Raw genomic sequence first — 18,787 nt, 5'->3', positions numbered from 1 at the left:
TGCTGACACTTTGGAGGTCTCTAAGTTGACGGTCTCGTACAAGGGAAAATTATCCTTAATTTGGAGATACTAAGCATAGTAACTCCAACTTAGAGGTACGCTTGCAATACCCAAGACTAGAGCAACCAATTTAGGGTATGTATCATAAATTGTGAGCAAATATAACTTATAATATGCTTTGCATTGACCTCCAATATTATTGTTGAGTACAAAAGCGAAATCATGCATTTTGACTTTTGACATCACCTATAGCGTTGGTGGGCCACGACGCCGACACTGTAAATTAGATTTAGAGTTTTTAACGCCAACTCCGACACTAAATTTACATTTAGTGTATATTTTTGCCGTTGGAATAATGTTATGTTAATGATCAATTTTCACCTCTACCTTAGGTAAAGACGAAGAAAAAAGAGAAAAATTAGTGATATAATTTGTGATGTGACAGAAAATATAAAAGATGATAGAAAATAAAATGTGTGGAAATGAAATGGAATGAAAATAGAGGTATGTATGTATCATTACTCTCAAAACTATTTTCTTTTAATGATGCCATACTTCTTCTTAGGCTAGCTTACACCTTTTAATTTTGCACTCTTTAAGAGCATGATGGATATACATCCAGATTCGATACAATATTCTTAAAAGTAAAAACTAAAAAGACATGATCAATTTTACTGTTCTGAACTGCACAGTGTCCGGTTCAAAAAGAACAGTGATCCAACATACACATCGAACCGTCAAAATTACAGCACCCGAATCAAATGGGCGCATCTAGCTTTACTGAAACTGAATCTACAGTTTAACATATGTTCTGTGCATTGGGGAAAAGTAAAAAAACAAACCCAAGTTACAAACATCACTTTAATTATCATTCCCTTAAATTAATTATTTATATTACGGTCCACATGAGATCATCATTAATTATCAATCGAAAATAGCCAAGAGCAAAAGTGAACCAACTGAAAGGTAAGATTAATATTGATATATTATGTAGCTGAAAATTAAAGTTAAAGAAAAAGAAAAAACAAACTATAGGAACATAGAATTATCCCGTTCTTGGTCCACATTATAGAAGACGGAGAAAAGGAAGCTTGCAAGCAAGCAAAAAGGATGAGGTCAAAAAAAGAATAAAACAAAACACATTGACGAGACCATCGCAATCAAAAACATCTACATCATCATCATCTTCATCGTCAAACTTGACGTACACCTGTCTTGTTTTGAACGTCAATCTATATCTACCTAGCAACCTAAGCTAGCTACGTACCTAGCTGCTTTCCTCATGCTTCTTCAATTCTTGCATTAACGTACATTAATTTTGTCACCACATGCTTCAATTTCAATTTTCAATAATGTTCAACGTTGAGTCTCCAAGAGAGAAATGGAATGCCATTTTCCGAGTCCCTATCGGAATCATCCATGAACCGTAACTCGTTCCCAATCTGCGACTGTGCTCCGTACCATGAACTGCCGTAACCGGAAGCAGCCCCGGCTGGCGTGGCGGTGGCTGCGGCGTTCGCTCTTCTCTCCTCCTTCTTGAATCTTATCCCACAAGCATTGCATAGAGACTGCAAACACATTACATCACACAATCAATTTTACTACGTACGAATTTTTTTTATCTGAAACGCTCGCAACACATTCTTTTAAGAACACATTACAACATACTCATTGTCGACATTGCGATAAATTAATTATTTTTTAAAAAATAATACATTTTTTAAGAAATGAGAAAAATGTATTGGTTACCTTTGGGCCTCGAGGGCCATTCCTCCAAAGAGGTGTAGAAGTGGTGTCGCAGTTGGCGCACCGGCGAGCGAGGAGAGAATCATTGTTGGAGTTACCATTGTGGCTTCCTCTGCTTGCTTTGGTTTGGGGTTTTGATGAATTTTCCCATCCAAAGTTGTTGGTGGCGGAAGAGCGACGTTCGTGGCGGTTTCGCCTCCCTCCTTCGTCTTCCGTCAAGCGTGTGGAAGGGGTTCCGAGGGAGAGCGTGCAGTCGACGGCAGAAGTCGGAGAGGGCGTGAAAGGGTACATATCACTTTCATAATCATCGTAGGGTAGTTGGGTTGGCATGGAGAAGAATGCCATGGAGTAAGAATTGGGTTCGGTGTTATGAAACATGCCGCATGTGCATGTTCCCATCATGTGACCTTGAGAGCAACCACCACAATGATGCATCATTGGAAATAGATTGAAATGGAGAAGGGTGGTGGTGGTGGGAGAATTGGAAGAGTGAGATTGTGAAAGTGAATGACAATGTTTGAAATGTTAAATTGAGGAAGTGGAAGAAAGAGTTAAAATGTACGAGAGTGGGGGAGAAAATGAGAGGCAGTGGTTGTCGGAGAGCTTTATAAGTAATAATATGGCGAATTGGCAGTCAGCAGCTGCAGTCCACGATGTCGTTATCTGTGAATAGGAGACATGCACATAACATAAGTATGTTTATATATTTTGAGTGGTATAAGAAAGAAAAAACTAACAGAGAGGGACCCGGGTGATGATACCTACAGTGTGAGGGAAAGAAAAAGTGAGAACTGAGAAGAAATCAAAGAGTGGGTGATAGAGTCAGTGAGTGAGTCAGGAAGTGAGTGTTGTGGTGGTGGTAGTGGTAGGGTACATCATTATCACTATGAGCAAGTGTTGTGTTTTTAGAGAGTTTGTAACTGTGACACTGTTTGTTTGGCTCTGGCTTGATATTTTGGTTGGGTTGCATGGTCTCAATTTATAGAAGGAGGTAGCACCCGGAAAAGCAACGAGGTGATGAGAGAGAGAGTGGTGAAGAGGGTTTTGTTTTGTTGTTTTGGTATGGTGATACCGTGATAGTGATTAGGTAGTCAAAAGTTCCCACGTGACAGTGGAACAGTCTTCCATGGATCTGCCTTCTCCGATCACGAGGCTTTAATTAAAGTGTTTAATACTCCATCAAAAAAACCTGTGTCTGCAGCACCATCCGTATCTCTGCCTCTCTGCCGTTACCACACTCCCAAGGAAAATGGAATAGTACTTGTACTACTACTATTACAAGTATGACTTCCTATGTATCCCATGAAAAATTTTAATTACATTTTTATATTTATTTCTCTTATTTTAGACATCCCCATTACATGATTATCTAAATATTTCATGAGAAAGTTTGAGTTAAATAACTTATGGTTTTAAATAAGACTTTTTTACCATCATAGTGTAATTTTGAAACATATTTACCATTATAGTGTATATCTTTTTTTATTTCCCAAACTAGTGTAAATCGCCACTCTAAGTGGCGATACATATATATTTTTTTTATTTTTTTTAAGAAGTCGCCACTGTTAGTGGCGACACTTTAAATTATTAATATTTTTTTAGAAATCGCCACCGGTAGTAGCGACACCTAATTTTTTATTTTTTTGACTTTCTATATTAGTGACGGAAAAAATCCGTCACAAAATCCTTTAATATGATTTAAAAGAATTAGTGACAGAACATGGATTGAAAACTATCCGTCACAAAAAAGATATTTCATCGCTAACCCTTTTGCGACGGTAGAATCCCTTCTCAAATTTCCGTCGCTAATATATTTAATATTGTTCTCTTGAATTTTGGGACGTAATACCCTTTGCGACGGAAAATTTCTTTCTCCATATTCTGTCACTGATTGCTTTCAATTAAGGCTTTTGTGACGGATTTTTTCCGTCACTAAAATAGAAAGTCAAACAAATAAAAAAATTAGGTGTCGCCACTAGTACTGGCGATTTCTTAAAAATATAATAATAATTTAAAGTGTCGCCACGATAAGTGGCGATTTCTTAAAAAATATATATATATATATATATATATATATATATATATATGTATCGCCACTCTAAGTGGCGATTTACACTAGTTTGGTAAATAAAAAAAAAGGTATACTATAATGGTAAATATGTTCTTAAACTACACTATGGTGGTAAAAAAGTCCTTAAATAAACCAATCACATTTAATAATAGTAAAATAGAATTTTCATACTTTTTTATTAATTAATTTATAAATAACCCTATTAATTTATTGAGATGATGTTAATTAATAACCCTATTGATTCATTAGGATGATGTTAAGTAACCCATGCTCGTGTCCCCAAATGATAATTTAAGTGGTAAGAACTATGGACATAAAGGTTGGATGAGATAAAGGGTGAATGGTCCGAATTCGAACCTGAAAGATGGATAATTTACTAACATTTCTAACAACTAAAATTTACCTATAAAAAAATAAAAAGTGACTCATGCTCTTATGTTACACATTATATTTTTCACTTAGGTGAAATTTGTGCGTAACTTATCATTTGTGGTTGCCAAGACATGAAAATCTAATTTCAAGAGAACAATGAACACTCTCCTCTAGTACTTGTCTTAATTACACCTGCGTTAGTATAGTTATAGGCCGTCCAATCCACCCATCAAACATGCAGCTAGCATTAACAGTAACAAACCAAAACAACCAGTAGTTTTTGTGTCTCTGCTTCCATATATCAGAATCTGGCCGTACCGTTAGAATCACGTGAATCTACAAACAAGTTCGTCAATGGTCATGATAGTAACCTCGTGCCCCGAATCCAAACACCATCACAACAAGCACCACGCTTTACATACGGACCAATTTCTTATGGGAGCAACAGTATTAAGCCGTAGAAGAAGTGAAGTGAAGGGAAGATCCCTTTAGATTTGGATTGAGTTTACCACAGTAAGAAAAAGGGTAAAGAGATAAAGGTAATCCCTGCAATGATCAAAGCCATTCTTACTTGGCTTGTTATGCGTCTAGTCCACTAGACAACAACACATTTCAATGGGTCAAAGATAGAAACTACACTACATCAAAAGAAAAAGCTCTCATCAAATTTAACTTAAAATAAATTAAAGCAAAAACTTGTTATAAAATGAAGTAATTATAAGGACCCACATGCATGATAGCCTACCCCAAGCAACCTCTTCCTCTGGAATATCGATCAAAAGATTCAAAAAAACATTCAAGAGAGAGAAAAGAAGAGAATCGGATCATCTTGAGATTGATGAAGCAGAGTTCGACAAAACGGGGACGAAACACACCGCTTTCCAAAAGATGCTCCTCTCACTCCCTATTTGCTTTGTTTGTGCAATGCGATTAGCCCAAGACACAAGCAACCAAGCTAAGCGTTCTATTCTACTGTCATTTGCCTACGGCCTCACGCAACCTCTTGTAACGTGGATCACATAATCTTGTACTTTATCTAATTATTTTTTAATTAATTTTTTTAAGGATTAAAGATTTTATGAAAATTTTATGAACTTATAAAATATAGAGTAAAATACACTCCCCTCCCTTCTCCCTTGAGGTTTGCCAATATGACACTCAGTCTCATTCTTAATTAAAATCTACACTCCACCCCACCTACTTTACTAAGTTAACTACATCTTAAAAGATGCTCATGGAATATTCTCTTTATTCCAAACTAATAGATGCAAATTTTCAAATAATAAAAAATCTTTTACTATTATTTTTATTTAAAAAAGTTTAAGAAATTTACGATTCATATTTTATAATAATCTATTTGAAACTATTTATTGTATTATATGTTGACGAAAGCTACACATATACTCACAATATAATTTATAATATTAGATGACTTTTTTTCTTTATAAAATTCATCCTGGATTATATAATTTCAAGATATATGAATTATATTTTAATTTTTTATTGGTACATTGAAAAGATAAATTGCATCATCTAAGACTTTTCACACCCATCAACTCATATATTCCCAAGCTCTTACCACTTGAACTATCATTCGAGGACATACAACATCATGTGATTGAGATTACTAAGAATTTAAATCCCTTCTTGTATTCAGGGTTGGAGTACCCCTAATACTCCATTTTTAATACATTCACTTGGCTTACCAAAAAAAAAAACTAAGAATTTAAATCTTTTTTTTTTGAGATATGAAACTATACCTTATTCAGTTATTCTAGTAGACCAAGCACCTCGCGTAATAATCATCTCTTATTTAATTTGTTGCATATCCCATTTTATTTGCTTGGATAATATTGCATGTTGCAAGTGCAACCAATCCATGAAACTAATAATATACTAATTAAGAAGGTGACCAGAACAATCATAAAAAAAAATTCGGGCTTTTCATTGGAATAAATGTCATCTAATTAATCATGAAATTTTATTATTACAATTAATCATGGAAATAAGTTAAAAGAAAAATAGAAGTATTTGTTTAGTCTAAATTTATATTTGTAAACTTAAATATTATCGATATTCCTATACAATATTGTGAAAATATTTAATTGTAAATATCTTAAACTTCTTGAAATAAAAAATAATAAAGGGAATTTTTTTAATTTTATTATTATTTAAATTTATAGTTTGGAATTAAAGAAAATATTCTGTTAGCATCTTTTAACATGTTAGTTAACTTGTTAGATTGAGTGGGGTGGAGTGTAGATTTTGGTTAAAAATGGAGCTGAATGTCATTTTGGCAAACCTCAAGGGAGGGGAGTGTATTTTCCTCTAAAATATATTTAGGGTTATTTAAATGACTCATGAAAAAGTTTGAGTTAAATAACGCATTATTTAATCACATTAAAGATAAATTGGTTAGAATTTCTATATTTTATTTATTAATTTATTTATTAAAAGTTTTATTTATCTATTGAGTTGTGACCTATTAACTTATATTAGTCATTTAAACAAGTCAAATATAATTTATTTTTATTTTTATTGAAATTTTCAGATGAATGCTACTATTTATCCCCTGTGAAATATTATGATTGATTATCGGTATAAAAGCAATTCGTATAAAAACATGTTTAACACCAGGCCATCACAATGCATCACAATTAATTTATTTTATTCAAGAAATGTTGTCAAATCATTATGTGGATTATGTGGCTTTAATTATGAATTTTAAATGATCTCTTTAATTGAAAATTTTGTCCGGTTCATAACACTTTTAAAATCTTTCAGAACAATCCAATTATTATAATTAACTTCATAAGTTTTTTTGTGTGATATATATGTATTACTTGTGATATATATATGTATAACTTAAAATCAAAGCCATTCTTAAGTATAACTTAAAATCAAATAAATTTATTTTACCAAAATGTCCCACATTCACCTTGTGACTAATAGCGTGGAGCCTGGAAACTATCTGATTTTGCCGACTATCTCTCTGCTCATGTTGTTTCTGAAATCCTCACTATGCCACCGCGGGCGCCAAACATTGGGAGGGACAGAGTTATTTGGGGACTTACGAGTGATGGTAGCTTCTCATCAAAATCAGCTTATGATGCCTTGAGCACCTCGCAAGTGAGCACCCAGTCGAGGGAGTGGAATTATGTGTGGGGTTTGAAGGGCCCATTCAAGGTCTGCAGCTTTGTGTGGAGACTTCTTCATAATGGGCTTTGGGTTAACTACAGACGCTGGCAATCGAACCTGACGACCACGCCGACGTGCCCGCTTTGTGATGAAGCTGATGAAACTCCTCTCAATCTATTCCGGTATTGCTCTAAGGTGAAACCGCTATGGTTGCATTTGATTGATCAGCGGCATGTGAGTGAGTTCTTCGCCGGTGACCTGAAAGCTTGGGTAATGAGGAACCTGCAATCGAATTGTCTGCACTCGATGGGCAGGAGTGGCCCTCCAGACTTCGCTCTCCTTCTTTGGGCCATCTGGAAGTCGCGTGCTAATTTTGTCTTCCAGGGAACTCCGTTTGATTTAAGGTGCATGATACCTATGGCCATGAAAACAAAGCTGGACTACGCTCATAGCTTGCGTGTTCTTCAGGATCCAGTCGCGGGTAGTGCTCGTCGTTATGAGATGGTTCCGATTGCTTGGGAGCCCCCGCCGGATGCTTGGCTAAAATGCAATACTGATGGCTCTGTTCGTGGTCCAACCAATTTGGCGGGGTTGTGGAGGTGTGTGTCGCGACCACCACGGCAACTGGGTGTTTGGTTTTAGCAGAAATCTGGGCTCTTCTAACGTTCTTTGGACTGAGCTCTGGGCGATCTTTACCATGGTGACTCTTGCCTGGGATAGGGGTTGGCGTAGGATCATGGTTGAGAGTGACTCTCTTGTTGCTGTGAATCTGATAAATGAGGGTTGTGCTATCCTTCACCCGTACGCGTCCCTTGTGAATCAGATCCGTGTCTTCCTGGCTCGGGATTGGAATGTTGTTTGTGTTCATGTCCTGCGTGAGGCGAACCAAGTTGCGGATTGTCTGGCAAATGAATCTCATGCCCTCAGTTTGGGGTTGCACTGCTTTGAAACCCCTCCTCCTAGCTGCTTGAACCTTTTGTTTTTTGATCGGATGGGAATCACTTTCCCTCGCACTATCTTAGTGTAGTTTCTCTTCTTTTCCGGGCATTGCCCTCCATGTAACAAAAAAAAAAAAAAAAACGGTGAGATCATATTATGTAGGAAACAATATATGCCACTGTCATACATGGAATACCCTTACTAATCATGATGTTACGTGGCTCGTTGTCATACATGGAATACCCTTACTAATCATGATGTTACGTGGCTCGTTGGATTTCATGGGACCCACCTGTCACAGTGGTTTCTTTCCCAATGTAAAGGTCAAAAAAGAAAATAAAACCAATAATGGCCCAAATCGTATCCAACGCCTAATCCGACGAAAATCCTAAAATTAATTTAATAAAATTAATTGTAATAATTGATTTTGCCAACCTATGCCACGTGGGTATATATCGTGGAGGGGTTTGCTTGCATGCATGCAAATGTGTTGCACAACGCCGGTAGCCACATTTTATACTCTACCGTAGCAAAAGTATGCTTATACAATGATGGCATTAAATTAAAATAAATTAAAGCAATACTAGTTGCTATGATAAACTTTGGGAACACCTAAAATTACATTCCTCAAAAGCAACAAGATACAACTGGAATGTCTGTCTTTCCCTTACTTGGGGTTAGGGACATTCTTTCTTTTGCTAGCTACATTATGATTCAAAGATTCATCTAAGAATATAGGTGGATTAGGATTGGTCTAGTGATTTTGTTGTTGACGGGATCTTCTTTGAATTAAGGCTTCAAAGTACCAAAATGGATTAGGAATATGAAGGAGATAAAGATGGGGAAAGAAAAAGTAGTTAAACTAGGGGACCAGGGTTTAGAAAAAGGGAATTGTATTATAGGAGAAACCTCTAATAAGACGTTCTACCTCATGATAAGTAAAATTCTTGTCAGCGGCATAACATCTCAGATCACTTTACACTAACCTCTAATTGTCTCCTCTAAGGTCTAACTTTTTGGTCGTCAAAGATGATCTTAAACCAATGTGCATATTCTAGCGCCTTAAAATACCATTTCTTTATCTTCTCATATTGTTAGTAGGGTTAAATATGTTTAATCTCTCAAATTAAATTTTAATTTTTTTTTGAAACAAAATTATATTTTACTATTGAGTACGAATAATAGTGAATTTTCATAGTTCTAATTAAATTCTAATAAGATTTTTTTGTGACAACTAGATTCGTAAATCTATGTTACTTTATCTTAAGATTTTTTTTGAAAAACCTACTTTATCTTAAGATAGATTGATCATTAGGGAAATGCCTTTGAGGTAAATCTGAACACAGGGACGGAACCAGAAAAAATTGTTTAAGGGGGCGAAAATTTAACACATGCTAAATAGAAATTACAATATCTAACTTATACTATTAGCATTCCTGTAAAATTAGATTCAATTATCATCATATGTCCCAAAATTAATTGGAGTAATTGTTAAAATATTCTTTTTCACAATAACTAATTTTATATTTTATTTTTCGGTATCATTTTCACTGTTTTCTTCTTTCTATATTTGTCTTCTTCCTCTTTTATTTCTATGTGTAAATATATTACTTCCCTAATATATTTATTTTGTATGTATATTAGTATAAAATGAGTAAAGATGTTGTCTGGTGGTAGGGATGTTGTTAATATTGACATTGTATAGAGTTATTTGAAAATTGTTATTTTTGGCATCCAGGCAGGAAAGAAATATTGCTGTGATATTATAACTATGATTTTTTTTATCTAACTAAAAAGAGTAATAATTTATTCACATTTCTCTTTCTCTTTCATCTCTTTTTAATTTATTTCTCTTTTTATATTTCTACATTTTCTATCACATCAAATAACACTTTTTATTTACCTCTCTTCTCCTTCTATCATACTCTTAATGTAACTGTGTACAAACCATTATATATTATGTTCAAATAAAAAGAGTAAGCTTTACAAAACATTATTCCACTAATAATAGGAAGTGGTGGTGGAAAAGTAAGGTTTTCTCATTTCTTAAAAGTGCTAGAGGCTGTGTAGTATATTACACTACATAGGGGGTGGGGGGCGAATATAGATTTTACTATGGTATACACATATATTAACTTGTATGAGCACAGGGGCCAGCACCCCAAATGCTTACAACCTAGTTCCGTCCCTGTCTGAACATCATTATTGTTCCTTTTGAATTTCCTAGACAGTAATTAAGGAATTTTATGTCTGAAATTTCAACTGATCAAATAACCTAGGCGGATAGTTAGGTGGATAACTCTTAGCATAAGTAAAATAAATATTTATATAAGTGTTTGAATTGAAAATAATTAGAGGATTCATTTCAAAATAAATATTAGAGGAATAGATGAATGCATTTCTTTTATTGCTTTTTTTATACCACTTTCTTTATATTGAAATTACAAACAAATTTCTTCAAGTATCATTTTATCCGCTCGAATCAATATTTAACTAGTGGAATCGATGTTCACGCAATTCCTGAGAACAATGAACTCGTGTATGATTTTTTTTGGTACATCGAAAAGATAAAAGTTAAGTCAAAATTAAGCAGTACTACTAGAAAAAAATATTTATCAAAGTGTCGTTGCCGAGATTGTGTTTTGAAACATTGGTGAAAATAGTAGAATGTAGATTTGAGATGTAAATGGTGAATACATTCAATGTTTTGTCACACTACTAGAAATTCGCTCATTTCCTGCGAATTTAGCTCAAAAATTCGCAGGAAAATATTTTGCGAATTTTCAATACCCAGCTAATACCTTTGTGGATAATGCTTGCTGCGATTTCCAGAAATCGCAAGAAATTTCCTCCGAGATATAACTACTTTAGATAAAGTAGGTTTTATATGTTCTTGTAGAAACTCTTCATTTGCACTCATTGTACTTGAGCATGGGAGATGTAGATCAAGATACTTGAAAGTGAAATAAGATGTCTCTTGAAACAAATATGCTTCACATATAGACCTTCCACATATTTTTTTGTTCTTGACAATTTTTTTAGTTTTATTTAAAAATCTAAGTACAAAAAAAATAGTATTCAATTGATTAGTTCAATAATTGTATAATATTCAACATGAAAAAAGAATTAAACATATATGTAACATATATACCTTTCAAATGGGTACATCCAACGATATTGAATTGGTCCACCAATTATAGCCTCATAAGGCAAATGAACTACTAAGAGATCCAGAGAATCAAACAATGCGGGTGGAAAAATGCGCTCCAACTTACATAATATTACAAGGATGTTTTGTTCCATTTGTAATAAATGATCTCTCTGCAACATCGTTGAACATAGGTTTCTAATGAATTGACTAAGTTCAATTAAGGACTTCCATATTGGTTCAGGAAGAGCACAAAAAGCTATTGGAAGTAGGCACTCCATAAAAACATGACAATCATGACTTTTCATCCCAAACAATCTTTTATGATTTGCATCTACACATCTACCAATATTGGAAGCATAACCATAAGGCATCTTCAATCTCATCACCCATCCACATACATCATTCTTCTGATCATTTGCTAAATTGAACTTGGCTTTGGGTTTCATAAGCTTCCCACGAGGATTTGTTGTAATCAACAACTCATCTCTGCAACAATACTTTGCTAAGTCCAGTCGTGCATTTTCATTGTCCTTAGTTTCCTCATTATTGTCCATTACAGTATGAAACACATTCTCAAACACACTTTTCTGTGTGCATAACATCAATGTTGTGTCTCAGTTGGTTGTGTTTCCAATATGGCGAATCCCAAAATATGCTCTGTTTGGTCCAATTATGGGAAACCTCATGCCCTGAAACTTTGCAAACCCATATTTTCAGTTACTTTGGGAATGTTGTAAACTCTTTCAAACACTTGTTTACCTTTTAACAGAGGAGGAAGGACACTTATCTCAATTCTATCTTTGTAGAATTCATCATGGCTTATTCTAAAACCATGATTAAGAGGTAAAAATTGACGATGACAATCAAACCAAGTGCACTTTCGACCATTTTTCAAATAGAAAGTTTTAGATTTTTCCATGCATATTAGACAAGCTAATTTTCCTGCAGTGCTCCACCCAGACAACATCTCATAGGCTTGAAAATCATTTACTGTCCACATCAACGCAACCCTCAATACAAAATATTCTGGAAAATATACAGTTGTCACAGTATAGATTTTTCCAGAGACATATCTAGTGCAAAACTAATGTTTCAATTATATTGTTTTGAGAAGACAAGAATTCATGAAAAAGTAAAAAAAAAAAAAAATACACTGATGCTAGTTACAGAATCAAACAACTTTGATTCTTATTGATCAGAATGCTTACATACACACTGATGCTCGTAACAGATTACATGTTGAATTATTAATAGAAAACTGATCGCTATCTAACTTGATTTGCTTTGCTGGTGGGATGAAATCAATCCCATTACCCACCCCAAGTTTTCTTCTGTAATTGTCATTGGAATACTGTTAATTATTTGGACAAATTTTCATAATATAAATGCAGATATAATTTAAAACCATAATGTTAATCAGTTGAGAGGAAAACAGATATACTCTAAGTTGAAACAAATATGAGTGAACAAAATACCATAACTTATCAACAAGACAACAATAAAAACCGAGGCGATTCGCTGTATTTAAAGTGAGGTAACATGAAACTAATCAACATGTCTAGAATAACATAAAACATATGTAGTGTGTGCTAAATAACTCTTGAATAGAGAAACTATCAAAGTAGACCACAACTGAATCTAATCTAATTACTAGTCATAGTTACCATTCTACTAGAGATATAAGATGAGCATACAAAGCACAATTAAACAAATTGTATATACTTTTTGATTCTTACCTCAAAAGAATAAATTTTAATGCTTTTAGTATGGGCACTTCTATCAAACAAATTGACACAACTTTCACTCTCGACTTTCCTCTTCTTCGATGGTTTCCCTGCAAAAAATCATGTGAACCTGATTAGTTGGCTTAAATGCCTTTGAAAAGTACTAGGAAGAAACACATTGAAGGGAACACATTGAAGGGAACACTAGGAAGTAGTGAAGAAGAAGTTGCAACCCAGAAATGAAAACATTCACAATTATCCTAAACTGAACATACACTTCTGATGCACAATCTAAAATTGAAACAAACTATATATTTCCAATTCACAACCAATGAGTTCCAAACAGTTAAGGACTCTTATGAGTTACAAATTAGGAGCAACAATTCGGTAAAAAGCACTCCAAGAACATCAAATGTGAACTACAATATTTTGATAACTCACCAACAAGTTCTATATATAAAAAACGAAAGTAGAATAAAAAAGCTTTGATTCTCATTGATCAGAATGCTTACATACACACTGATGCCAAAATGAGAGGTTGGACCATACTAGTTTTGGCAAAATTACTCTTATCTAATCTAAGATTCTATTGTTTCCTTGGCTTTGAAATAATACATCTTACAGATTCACATAATCATATTTTTGATTTATTGTGATTCAATCCAAGCTATTATGAACTTTTCTTAAAATCAAACGACATGAATAAAATCCAAGCCATTTTGAACTTCAGCATGAACACAAAGTGAGAAATCAAATCTGAATCAATCATTTAAGCTCATCTTAGGTCCAGAGAGCGTGGTTCCACGACGTTGAGTTGCGAACCTAGGACACGAGGAAGAAGACCGAGAGAAATGCGAGAAAGAAGACAAACGTTCTACGTGAACGTGAGATAAGGAGGAGAGAAAAGAACCCTAGGACGCGAGCGAGAGTAGAGAAGCCATGGTTCTACGCGAACGCGAGATCAGGAGTAGAAGAGAGAACCCTAGGACGCGAGCGCGAGCTAAGGAGAGAAGCCATGGTTCTACGCGAACGCGAGATCAGGAGTAGAGAAGAGAACCCTAGGACGCGAACGAGAGTTGAGGAGAAATGCCATGATTCTACATCAACGCGAGATCGAGATTGAGAGCTGAAAAAACGAGATATGAACCAAGACTTTTAAACATTATTATTTAATAAATTTTAATATATTATTAAATACTTTTAATATAATAGATAAGTTTATTGTGTAAATTGCTAAGAATTTAAATTTCTTAATTTTTTGTGATTTTTCCCACGCATTTTACCGTTGCAAAATCCCTATCAAATTTCAAAAATTTTAGTGAAATTTCTAGCAAAACTTTTCTTGCAAATTTAAAAGATTTGCAGCAAAACTTTACCTGCGAATCTTTCTTCAAAAATTGTATTTGTAGGAAAAAAACACCCAAATCAACAAAATTCGCAGGAGATACATGAGAATAAAAATTTGCCAAAAAATGCGCAAGAAAAAAGCACATTTCTAGTAGTGTTATTATTTGTCAATATCATTGGTTTGTTCTTGTTCTTTAATGCTTGTTGTGGTCGGATCAATTATAACGTGGTGTCAAGTTTGAAATTCTATGGTTGAATGAATCAACTAGCAAATTTAATACCAATTAGCTATATTACTCATAAAATCACGATTTTGATTCATATATATATATATATATATATATATATATATATATATATATATATATATTCCAAGAGGGGTTCGGAAGCAGAAGAGGAGAGGGATGAAGAAGATTAAGAGAAGTAGGATGCCACCATGCAGGGGCTTATCACAGAAATAATTAAATTAAAACAAAAAACAGAAATAAATTAAAAGGAGGCTCAGCCTTCCATAAACAGAAAACAATAAACAAGATTGATATTATATAAACTGATGGAAAACTTTTACATAAAGATTGAAGAAAGATTGAAGAAAGATTGAAAGAAAGAAAACAGAGGAGTAGTGCTTACTCTCGCTCAGACTTCTCTCTAAGTGTTTAGGTGTATCTAAAACTCTCCCTTACAAGGTTCAGAGCAAGCCTATTTAAAGAAAAAATTGAACACTGTTTAAATAGTTCCGGTAGCCGGTACTATTTGACGGGTACTATTTGCTACAGTAAAAAGTTCTACTGTTGCTACAGTGAAATACAATAATTGAGATTGAATTATTACAAAATCAAATGATTCAAGACGACAAAGCTCAGCAAAGGTCATCATCACTTGATTCCAAAGATTCCAGGACAAAATCTGACCCGAAAGAAGATTGTGTGGAGATTTTCTGCTGGGGGCCTTTGAGGAAGAGGCCTGCTCCTTTGGCACTTTCAATAATTGAAGGGCTGTTTGGAGATTTTTCAACAGATCCTCCTCTGTTGAGGCTCCTGCAAGGGCCGCTGTGATGTGGGCCTTCTGATTGAGCAAGAGGCTGGATTGAGGACTGGCATGCTTGAGGCAATTCTGATTGGACTTAAACCATTGATTAACATTCTCTTTGTAAGATTTGGAAGCATAAAAAATCTTCCACCATTTGATAAGAGCTTGCTTGAAGAGAATTGGTTGGGTTTTAGTCTTAAGACCATAACGCCAGGAGAATACCCAAGAGAGGGAAAAGATTGTATAAAAATTTAAACAATCTGGGTAATTGTTTAATTCTTTATTCCAATGTTTTAGGAAATGATTGTAACCCTCAAGAACTTCAGAGGGAAAGATTTCAATTGTTGGTCCAAAGAAATTCCACCAGGAATGAAACCAATTTGGAAAAGAGTATTTGTTGGTCCATTTAAAATAAATGAGCCAAGAATGTTTGAAATTTTTGTTCTGTAAACCTAGGATTGTATTATCCCAAGCTCTAATGTAGTCCCAATAGTTAAAACCTACTGGATCAAAGTTTTGGGAGAATTTTTTGTAGCTATTTGGATTAGGTCCAAAGTCAGTGGGACGAAGGACACGGAGAATTTGGAGTGTAGAATGAGTAATTAGGGAGTCATCAGATTTATCCCTAAAATGCTTGATTTCTACGCTGTTTGTGTCTACAAGAATGAACTCGTAGAACCTTTGGGTTTTATTTGGATGAATGGGGTCAAGATGGTTGGGGAAGAGTTTAATACCAATTTTGTTGGCAAGGTTAACTCCTCCAGAGTTGTCCCACCATTCTGTTTCAATGAGAGTTTGGAATCTGGAGATTGATTTGGTCAGGTAACCGGAACTTTGGTTAGGCTGACTGGATTGAGCAACAACAGGTTTTTTCCCGTAATGAGTTGCTATGTTTTTGGTTTTATCAATGATAGTTTGGAGAGATTGGAGATCTTGGTCATCATCTTCATCTGCGATGCTGGCCCAGGTCTTTTTTGGGAGTTTAACAAGGCCTTGAGGTATATCATCTAAGCCTGATTGTTTGAGGGCAAGAAGTGTTTGGATGGGTAAAGCATAATCTGCTTTGGTTTGCTTTGGTTGAGGAGATTGGATTTGAGCAGTAGGCTCAGATTTTTGGACTGTGGGTCCAGATTGATGGGCAGTGGGCCCAGATAAGATTAGGGAATCAGAGATTACAATACCTTTGTTTTTACTTGTACTCCTGCCTCTTCCCCGAGATGATGAGGAAGAGCCTCTGGAGGCCATTCTAAGATCTTCCCTGCAAATACTCACGAGTAAGAAAATCAGGGAGAGAATTTGCAGATCCTTTTATGTATTCTATATCAAAGTCAAAAACGCTTAAAATAGCTTGCCATCTGGCAAAGATATGTTTTGAAGCTATATTTTTGACATCTTTTTGCAAAATCTCTGGCAGATTTACAGTCCACACGGACCAAGAATTTTTGATTAATGAAATCTGATTGGAATTTTGAAACAGATAAAACAATTGCTAAAACTTCTTTTTTAACAGTAGAATAATTCTGTTGAGCAGGGTTCCAATGTTTTGAAGTAAAAGCTATAATTTGTTCTTTGTCAAAGATTTTTTGTTTCAAAATACCGCCGAAACCAATATCTGAAGCATCAGTTTCAACAATTTTAAAAGCTTGAGGATTTGGGAGATAAATACAAGGGAGATTTTTGATTCGGAGTTTAATCTGCTTGACCACGTTGGTATGGACATCAGACCAGGGTGGGGGATCCTTCTTGAGTCTATCATGAAGGGGCTTGATTATAGTACTGAGCTGCGGACAGAAATCAGCAACATAATTGAGACATCCCAAGAACCTTTGTAATTGGGTTTTGTCTATGATTTGATCTGGAAATTTGTCAGTAAACTCAATAGCTCTATTGATGGGGATAATTGTTCCTTGATGGATATTGTGACCAAGGAATCTGATTTTGGTTTGAAACAAACTGACTTTTGTTTTAGACACTGCCAGTCCATTCTTTTTGATGATGGAAATGAATGTATTGAGGTGTTTGAAATGTTGATCAATAGATTGAGAAAAGATCAGAACATCATCAATATAGACAATTATGAATTTAGGATAAGGATTAAAGATTTCGTTCATGATTCTCTGAAATTCAGAAGGGGCATTTTTTAAACCAAACGGCATAACATTCCACTCATATTGTCCAAAGGGGACAGTAAAAGCGGTTTTATACCTATCCTTTTCCTGTAATTGGATTTGCCAGAATCCAGACTTCATGTCAAATTTTGAAAAAATCTTAGCGTCATGTAATCTGGCTAGGAGATCTTTTTTGTTGGGGATAGGATACCTAATCCAACAAAGAGCTTGATTGAGAGGCTTGTAGTTGATAACAAGTCTGGGGGTTCCTCGTTCTATCTCAGCCTGTTTGTTGACATAAAAGTCTGCGCATGACCAGGGACTCTTACTTCTGCAAATCAATTTTTTTTGCAGAAGGTCGTTGATTTCTCTTTGGCAAAATTGAAGAAGTTCTTCATTCATTTGGATAGGCCTAGCTTTAGTAGGGATTTGTTTATCAGAAAAATCCTTTTCATAAGGAAGTTCAACCATATGGCTCTTCCTTTCCCAAAAAGCATTAGGTAGATCAGAGCAAATGCTGGATTGAATGTTATCTAAGATATTTTCAATCCTGGATTTGACAGAGGGTTGTTGTAATTGAACTTCAATATTTTTGTAAGAGATTTCTTCCTTGAGAAAATTGATTTGTTTCTCTTTGTAAGATATAGTATTCAGAGTCTTAACAAAGGGAGGTTTAGAGAATTTAAAAACAATTGGCTGTCCAAGATGTTGGACAGTGATGCCCTTTTCATCCGTGTTGTAAGGGAAGAGCTTTTTTATGAAAGGCGTCCCTATAATGACTTTGTGGGTTAAATTTCTGACTAGCAGAAAGGAAGTTTCGATCTCAAGACTATCATTTTTGATGATAGCCGAATGGATTTTATATTTGATTATAAGTTTAGAACCTTCAGCAGCATTGAGTTTCTCAGTTGTTTTTTCAAAATATCTGGTGGGAATGAGTCCCTCAGAAATACAACTGGAATCAGCACCAGTATCAAAGAGTGCTGGTGTTTCTAAAATAAAATCTCCTATAATGATTTTCATATTGATATAAAATTTCTAGATGGTGACATAGTTAATAATTTCCAGAAAATCACCAATATTGTTGTTTGAAGTGGGATAGGGGGTTGGCGAAGGACTCGAAGAATTATCTTCTTCAGAATTTTCTTCAGTCAGTTTATCC

General features: G+C 34.7%; 1 protein-coding gene across 2 annotated transcripts; it reads right to left on the bottom strand.

Annotated features, from left to right (window-relative positions):
- Positions 1-942: 942 nt before the first annotated feature.
- LOC130716233 (GATA transcription factor 18-like) lies at positions 943-2,734 on the bottom strand. 2 transcript variants are annotated; one of them, XM_057566438.1, is made up of 3 exons: positions 2,508-2,734; positions 1,750-2,409; positions 943-1,568 (listed from the first exon to the last, which is right to left on the bottom strand). In XM_057566438.1, the coding sequence occupies exons 2-3, from the start codon at positions 2,182-2,184 to the stop codon at positions 1,347-1,349; spliced, it is 657 nt and encodes a 218-aa protein (XP_057422421.1). In that variant the 5' UTR covers positions 2,185-2,409; positions 2,508-2,734; the 3' UTR covers positions 943-1,346. The 2 variants fall into 2 exon arrangements, with proteins under 2 accessions (XP_057422421.1, XP_057422422.1); XM_057566439.1 differs by having other exon boundaries at positions 2,512-2,734.
- Between the last annotated feature and the right edge of the window lie 16,053 nt (positions 2,735-18,787).

Source organism: Lotus japonicus, chromosome 4 (assembly GCF_012489685.1).
Source record: "Lotus japonicus ecotype B-129 chromosome 4, LjGifu_v1.2".
Lineage (NCBI taxonomy): Eukaryota > Viridiplantae > Streptophyta > Magnoliopsida > Fabales > Fabaceae > Lotus > Lotus japonicus.
Note: the sequence above shows the minus strand (reverse complement) of the source record. Positions and strands in the feature narration are given on the sequence as shown.